We start from the raw sequence: 8,067 nt of genomic DNA, 5'->3' as shown, positions 1-8,067 counted from the left end.
TGGAGGTATTTAAAAGACGTGTAGATGAGGCGCTTAGGGACATGGTTTAGTGGCATGGTGGTGTTGGGTTGACGGTTGGACTCGATGATCTTGGAGGTCTCTTCCAACCTTAATGATTCTATAAGAGGTTTCCTAAAAGTTACTGTCCTGAGTTGCTTTTTAAATTTTAAGTAGAAAATCTACTTTTATATGGTAAGAGAGTAGTGAGAGCAGGATGAAAAGCAACTAATACTTCCGTGTCTTAGCTTAATATTCCTGCAAAAGTGGTTTTTAAAAAAAGTTCCAGGTCACAAACAGCTCTTTTATAACCTTAATAAGGTTAGAAAATTATTAATTCAATTAATTAAATTAATTAAAATAATTAAGGTTCCCTCAGTAAGAGGGAACAAGTACTTCAGGAAGCACCTCATTCAGGAAAGGTGGCAAGTTTCTACACCTAAATATTTGGATATTTGCAGCACAGGAATCAACACACTATAACACGTTATTTACCACTGTGGATTTGTTTGGAGTTGGGGTTTTTTTGAAAACTACATTTAAATTACTGCTTGGTAACATGGCTTTCTGTATTTCTAAGACCTGGTTCCGGTAGGCTGTTTGGAAAGAAAGGGAAAGAAAAAAAAAAAAAAAAGGAAATGCCCTGGTCAACTTTTTTAACATTATTGTTCTATTGTTCTGCAGAACTTTTGTAGCCTAGCTCAAATGAAATTCAGCACTAATATTTTTGGGTTTTTTAGTTTTTCTGCTGTTTGTATTGCTAGATTAACTTGATATGTTCAGAATAAAATTACTTGTCAGTAAAATTACTTGTTTATGCAGACGCCAGTGTGCCTGACGAAATAACAAAAAGATCTTACATTGAAAAAACGTAATCTTAAATACTGGACAAACGGTGAGAATTCCTTCTGAGATCTGACCAGAAAAGAGAACTCTAATTCAGACAACTCCGTGCATTTTCTTACACTTTAAGATTCTTAAGTTTTTTAGTGTAGCTCCCAACTACACTAGAAGGCCAAGCAAACAGTGTGTAGTTTTTGGTTTTTTTAAAAGAAAGGAAAAAAAAAAAAGTATCACTAAGTGGTGCATTTTCTGAACAGGTTTGAGCTCTAGGTAACTGGGCTATGCTTTATGAGAACAAAGGAGATATTTAAAGCTTTAAAGCACCTGTGATACAATAGCAGTCACTGACTTACTATTGACTTCTAATCACTTTACCACTGCCAGGATCAAGCCAATATGCAGTGGTTTTTTTCAGGGATAACTGTATTGGATTAACATGGCAAATTAAGAAAAAATGTCTCATAAATCACTTCTCAGTAAAACACTTAACTGCCAAAAACCTGTGCCTGTTATGACAGTTCCATCTCATTCTCTGCACAGCTCTGTCCTTAGACTAGGACAAGAAAACACTCATAAAAACAAAAAGACAAGTTGTGATAGAAATAAAAGGTGGTTTTCGTAATACAAAGAAAAAAGCATTTGAAGATGTAAAAAATATTCCGACCTATCTATCTAACTTACTATGGTAAGGAAGAGAGTCCTGTAAACTGTATGAGCAAAATGAGTTTTGTAACTGTTTGGACCGTTAAAAGAACAATGCTCCATTTTAAAAAGGCTACTCACAATCTTGTGACCTACACAGATAGGTCAAAAAGAATACCTGTGGAAGTTTGCACTCTGTTGGTGGTATATATATGATATCATATCATGGAGCCCAGTGTAAAAGGTAGGAAAATTGCAAAAATTTTACCCTCCATGAAAACTTGGAGAGACTGTTAGGGAAGTACTTATACCGCTAGCCCTTCATGTATGACAAATTAATTGGCAGTGATACATGGTATCACAGCAGCAGAGATTTTTTTTTCTAAAAATCACAAAAGTAGGAAAAACTGTCACAGAAAGAAAACGCAAGGAGCCAGTGTTCTGTATTTCCTGTCAGGAAGAGAACTTTTAAAAAAAAGTCACTAATGGGTAAGGAAAAACGAGCTAGTAATACTGTACAGGAAGAAGTAAAAGATGCGACGTTTTGAAGGATATGCTGGCTAGCTTTTGTACTCAGATAATCCCCAAAAAAGAATCTTCATCATCAGAAACTCAACCAGAGTGCTCTTTGCTGATCCAGCTATTGTACGTTAAAGGAATCAAAAGCAGAAGGCACTGTGACAACTCATGTAAGATCTCTAATGAAGGATGGTGCTTGAATTGCTTACTGCGATTGACCAAGTTGTTTCCTAAATAGCATAATATTTAATGGAAAAGGCTGCAAAGAGAAACCTAGGGTTGTTCTGCTAATAGAGGAATAATGTCAACATTGACATGAGTAGAGACAGCAACTAAACAGCAAGCATTAATAACCACAACCAAGACACTGAAAAGCATGGGGGAGATAAAGAGTACATAGTCAGTCGGACTGAGAGATTCTACGTCACACAAGTTAGATAAGAGAGAGCTGACAGAGATTTAAGGAGCTTGTTTCTCAGGCATTATAGATTGGGGAAAAAAACAGATTGTGTTTTTAATGAAGCAGGAACATAAGTAGTATGACATATGGTATATTTCCTCTTTGTTGAGAGAAAAGGCCATCATCCATTCAGTCAAGGACTATGGAAATTAGCAGCAGTATTATGTGCCAAAGTTTAATGTAACTTAACTAGAAGTAAAGCCTACAGGAGCACTTTTGACTTTACTCTTATCAATATAGTTAAGTGGAAATACCATAATGTTAACTTTTGTCTTGCACGCTTTGTATCACAATGAATGCTCTTTGGCAGCTAGTTACAGCTTGGAGAAAAGATTACAAGTTTCAGGCAGCACTGCTATCTCTTGAGAATTCTAGAGAACATCTATTCTTAATTCATATAATAAGCTAGAAGAAGGAGGTCACTGAACAGCAGACAAACTGTTCTTACAAGTTACTTAAGTAGACCGTACTGAGTAATTTTTGGCTCCTTTCCACACATCAAAGAACGTAATGCTTCACATTGGAGTAGTAATCTCTATACTTTGGCAGTAAAGACTTCCACAAAGATAAAGCTGAAAAGGGAAGATGCAATATAAAAGAAACAATTGTAGAACCTGGACACAGGTGAAAGAATGAAAAAGTGCATTTTTGCTACCTTTCCTTAAATAAGTATATTGCTGGTTATAGATGCCTAGTGATTTCAGATGTATACAAAGTAGTTCAGAAATGAAAATAACTTGAACAGCCTATTATGAATGAAAACAGGTGCCACAAAACCACACATCTCATTACCTTCCCTGCTGCTGTGGTTGAAGAATATCCAGCAGAAGCTGCTTCACTTCACTAGGGGACATCTGGTATAAGTCCTTAGTTGGCATATCCCCAGCACGGATTTTCAATTCATACTTCATAGCATGGATAATCCATCTGAAGTAAAGGGAGGAATACATTTATTAATTAAATACAAAGTTTCTGAAGATGAAAAATTTGTCTAATAAAATAGCTCATAAGAATTCCATATGATCCTGCTATTTGGCTGTCAGGACATGCATAAAATATCAAACAAGTACTCCACTACTCTTAGTGTATTGTGGAATTTACTCAGATTTTGTGTTTGTTTGCAATATGATACAGCCTGAAAGGGATAATGCATAGATTTTAAGAAATGGGTTGTGAAGCATGCTTTTCATAGGGAGGATATATTTGATCACTATTCCCCTACGTCCCATGTTCATTAAGACAAACATTTACCTGCCTTTTGATGTTAAAATTCCTACTCAAAATTATGCTCTGACAGTATATGCATTTTGCTGATGAGTTTTAAAAAAACATAAAAATTAAATTATTTTACATTTAAAAAGACTTCAGGGCTTATTTATAGTTTTAGCCTTTGAAATTCCTTTTTGCAGTCTATCACACTTTTCTTTCTTTTGCTACTCCCTTTTGAAAAGATTTGATTAAATAAAAAATATGGCAGTAGTGAAGATTTTTCAGCCTTAGGTATCAGAGAGGCAGAACTTTGCAAATTATTGAAGGAAAATGCTGAATTGTATTCTGCACATCATATAAAACCAGTGATACAGCCTCTACTATAATATCAAAGGTGAAATAATGTATAGATACATCTGAAGCAAGATAACTGAGCGTGGAGCTCGGTCTCTTACCATCTACATTGCTTCAGTTCAAGCAGATATTACTATCAAAAGGGAAAAGAAACTTAACTTGTTTTTCTTCAAACAGTCCATCATATAACACCTGCTCGCTCAAGTCTGGGTTACATCAAAGAGCTTACTCTGTTTATCAGAAAATGCAGAGTATTCCTAAGAGAGTTACTTTGTCATCAGTATAGTCACATTCCACAGGCATTTAATTATTTAGCCTACAAGGTACAGAATATTTTTGTTTATGTAAGTCAAGTCACAACCTTTTCTGAAGGATTCTTAGTAACTACACAGAATTCTCAGATGTCTGGCCAACTGATTCAATGTTGCTTTAAATTTGAGATTTCTAGGATCATTCATTGAAGGTGCAAGATACAACAGAATATTAGGCAACATGGACATACTACATTATCCAGAACACACTACTTTTATTTATTTTAGTGGGTGAATAGTGTCCTTCTCTCATTACTAAGATTAACAAACACAACTGGCTTAGGAATCAGTTCCTTTTTCACTGATGACTCAAATGTATCCGTGTGGAAGTCATTCACTGGCATTTTCCCTTTGCAGTGGCCTACAAAACATAACAAAGTCAAGAGTGGACCTCCTACCGAACTCTTCACTGATAAGAGGTGGGTAGAAGTCAGTTGGTTGGAGGTTTTTACAGTAATAGGGCTGTCAGGAACTTGATCTATTTCAACATGAAACCCTGAAAACAAATCAGTAATGACAATAAATCAAATCATTATCAAACTGGAAGGGTGTTTCTGCAAGAAGGTTAATTTTGCTCACTGGAGGGGGTGATAACACCAAAATAAAGGAAATTGAATCTTTGGCATTAACCTTGGAAGAAAGAAAAAAAAAAAATCCAAAAAGGATTAGCTATGGAGAATGAGGAAGGGGAGGAAAGAGGAGTAGTAAGGATCTGTAGAGGGTATAGAAAAGCTATTTAATTGCAAAAGGTAGATGTACTTGCAGTTAAATGTAATACAGGTGATTTGAAAAGTTTTTGGTTTTGTGATGACTGGAATGTACTGCTACAGTGGAAGCATGAATCTTGTGTGCTAGAAAAAATACTGCTAGTATCTACCTCCAGTGCTGAAATGCTATATTTTCTCTATGAAAAAAATATGGAAGATGGAACACTTAAATTCTAATTTTAAAGCATGCTCACTGATTCTGTAAATCTCAGTGAGTAGCACCTGGCCTCTTCAAAGAAGTGCTTATTCAAATGCATCTGTCTCTTCCTAAATGTGAAAAAATAATTAATGTCTGTAGATGGCAAAGTAAATGCAGATACCGTGGAATACGATAACACTCCCGCACAGACTATTTGTAGATTGCCTTATCTAAAGAACTAAATAGAACAATCCAATAGGTAAATGATGTTTTAAACTTGATTCAGGTTTGTGGTTCCTAAGCTATGTATAGCTTAGCCTAACCTATTTAGTATAGAATTGGACAACTATGTAGCTGATACACACAACACGTCTTGACTGTTCATCTGAAACAGGGATACTATTCAGTTGGGGAGGGGTTGTTTGGGGGTTTTTTGAAGAACAAAAAGACATTTTTTGCAACCTTATAGGACAAATCAGGTTTTTCTTTACCGTGGCAGTTAAGTATTTTTGTGTAGAGAACTGCTCTTGAACAATGTCATTGCTATCAGATATTCAGATTCACTATCAGAATTATACCTTGGTGCCTCAAAATATTTTAGGAAAAGCTGTAATGTTAAATACATTTGAACTGCAGAAGGCTTTTATTACCTGATGTGTCCATTACAGACAACACCCTAAAAGAATAAGCTATCTTTTTAGGCAGATTGTTGTGCTGAAACTCTGAAAAGAAATAGTTTAGGTACTTTGAAACACTGTTTCCAAGGGATTTGTTGCTCATGGTTGCCAGACGTTCAAGACTGGTTTAGACAAGGCTATATTGTGAGCTCAGCACTTACTTGTAGTAATGTGCTCTAGAATTCTCTACCAGAGAATGCAACTAGAAGCATATGTTGACTTGGAAGAGAATTGTGTGGTTTCAGAAGGTGTCCTGGTTTCAGCAGGCATAGAGTTAATTTCCTTCCTAGTAGCTGGTACAGTGCTGTGTTTTGGATTTAGGAGGAGAACAATGTTGATAACACACCAGTGTTTTAGTTGTTGCTAGGTAATGCTTACACTAGCCAAGGACTTTTCAGCTTCCCATGCTCTGTCAACTGAGAAGGCTGGAGGTGCACAAGAAGCTGGGAGGGGACACAGCTGGGACAGCTGACCCAAACTGACCAAAGGGATATCCCACACCATATGACGTCATGCTCAGCATATAAAGCTGGGGGAAAAAGAAGGAAGGGGGGGACGTTCGGAGTGATGGCGTTTGTCTTCCCAAGTAACCATTACGTGTGATGGAGCCCTGCTTTCCTGGAGATGGCTGAACACCTGCCTGCCCATGGGAAGGAGTGTATGAATTCCTTGTTTTGGTTTGCTTGTGTGCACGGCTTTTGCTTTACTTATTAAACTGTCTTTATCTCAACCCACGAGTTTTCTCACTCTTACCCTTCCAATTCTCTCCCCCATCCCACTGGAGGGGAGTGAGCAAGCGGCTGTGTGGTGCTTAGTTGTCGGCTGAGGTTAAACCACGACAGAAGGGAATCAAATTCATGCTGCATCCTTCCTAGATTATTGCATTTATGCAGTCTCTACCCTTTACCCATTTGCCCCGAACCTACATGACATAGGTGACTGCTCAAGTGAGCAAAGAGCTTTTAAAGGCCTCATCCAGGAGCTTTAATCCTAGACTGCACTTTTCCCTCCTTTTTCCTCAAGTCCTGAAAGTCTCTGACAGTAAAAGCTCTTACTGTCCTCTCTACCTCTTGATTCTTTCCTCCTTGTCAGTACAGTACATCCCTAGCCTCCGGCCATGTCACTCTAAACTGCCTGATAGGTGGGCAGGCAGCAGCGCACCCTGTGTGCATCTACACTGCCTATGGGGCACTGTAAAGGAAGAACCAGCATTTGGTTTGGCGTGATCCATTATGCTTCTAGGACTCTATGTCCACATCACATGTTTACCAGTAACAAAATTCATGCTAGTTACCAGCCTTAAGCATGTGCAGCACACCTGTACCTAGCAGACGATAAAAAGATTTCTCCAGAGATTGCCTTACTGCCCATGCACAGAGAGCAAACTGTGAGCAGACTTTGATTCTGCTCTGCAACTGGGAAACTCTGGATGGCACCCAGTGTGCTGTGTGTCTGCTGCCAGGTAAGAAGCTGTCTCAGGAGCACCACTAATACACTCAAGTGCATACTTTATTATTTCAGGTATGGATATGAGGCCAGCTGCAATCTAAAACAGAACCCTTCAACTCACTGCACTGCTAATGGAGACTCACTGTGTCTATGCCAGAGCTACACACAGTCTGGTTAGCCAGCTTGTCACTGCCTGCTCAGCCACTCAGTGAGCCAGGCAGAACATTCTGCCTGTTGGCTGCTGGCAGGACAGGGTGACCTGGAGGCAGCACATTTGCCATTGCTCATTTGCTGTACAGAATGCGTCTAACCCCACTACACTGTTTTTGGTTTTAAAGCCCTAATGTGATAGGGATCAAGCTTTGAAAAATCCTATAGTTCACTGTATTAGCTGTAGGGAAGCTTCAAGTGGGCTATTACAAGGAGTGCTCCTCCTCCACTTTACGCTGTTGCCTGGCAAATTTGAGATTAGCTGTGTACCCATTTTTGGCACAATGATTTAAAGCAGGCTTCCTGGAAATGTAAAATTGTAGTATACAAGTTTTGCTGCATCATCTTATATAAACCATTTTTGCAGTGTAGCAATAACCTCTGTTAAGTATGTATGTTTCCCTGCAATACTAGTAGTAAGAACAACAGTAGATACTTTACTGACCCAATCCGTATCTTCAGCATGCCACTGAAAAGTTCAGGTGAATTT

At 38.1% G+C, this 8,067-nt stretch overlaps 1 protein-coding gene across 1 annotated transcript in view; it reads right to left on the bottom strand.

Annotated features, from left to right (window-relative positions):
* Positions 1-8,067, bottom strand: part of PHKB (phosphorylase kinase, beta) — an 83,282-nt gene that overhangs the window by 7,651 nt on the left and 67,564 nt on the right. The window contains 2 exon segments of the mRNA XM_009320298.1: positions 3,254-3,388; positions 8,023-8,067. The exon segment at positions 8,023-8,067 is cut by the window's right edge and continues 30 nt beyond it. Coding sequence (XP_009318573.1) covers positions 3,254-3,388; positions 8,023-8,067 — 180 coding nt within the window.

This window comes from Pygoscelis adeliae, unplaced genomic scaffold (genome assembly GCF_000699105.1).
Source record: "Pygoscelis adeliae isolate BGI_AS28 unplaced genomic scaffold, ASM69910v1 Scaffold62, whole genome shotgun sequence".
NCBI lineage: Eukaryota > Metazoa > Chordata > Aves > Sphenisciformes > Spheniscidae > Pygoscelis > Pygoscelis adeliae.
Note: the sequence above shows the minus strand (reverse complement) of the source record. Positions and strands in the feature narration are given on the sequence as shown.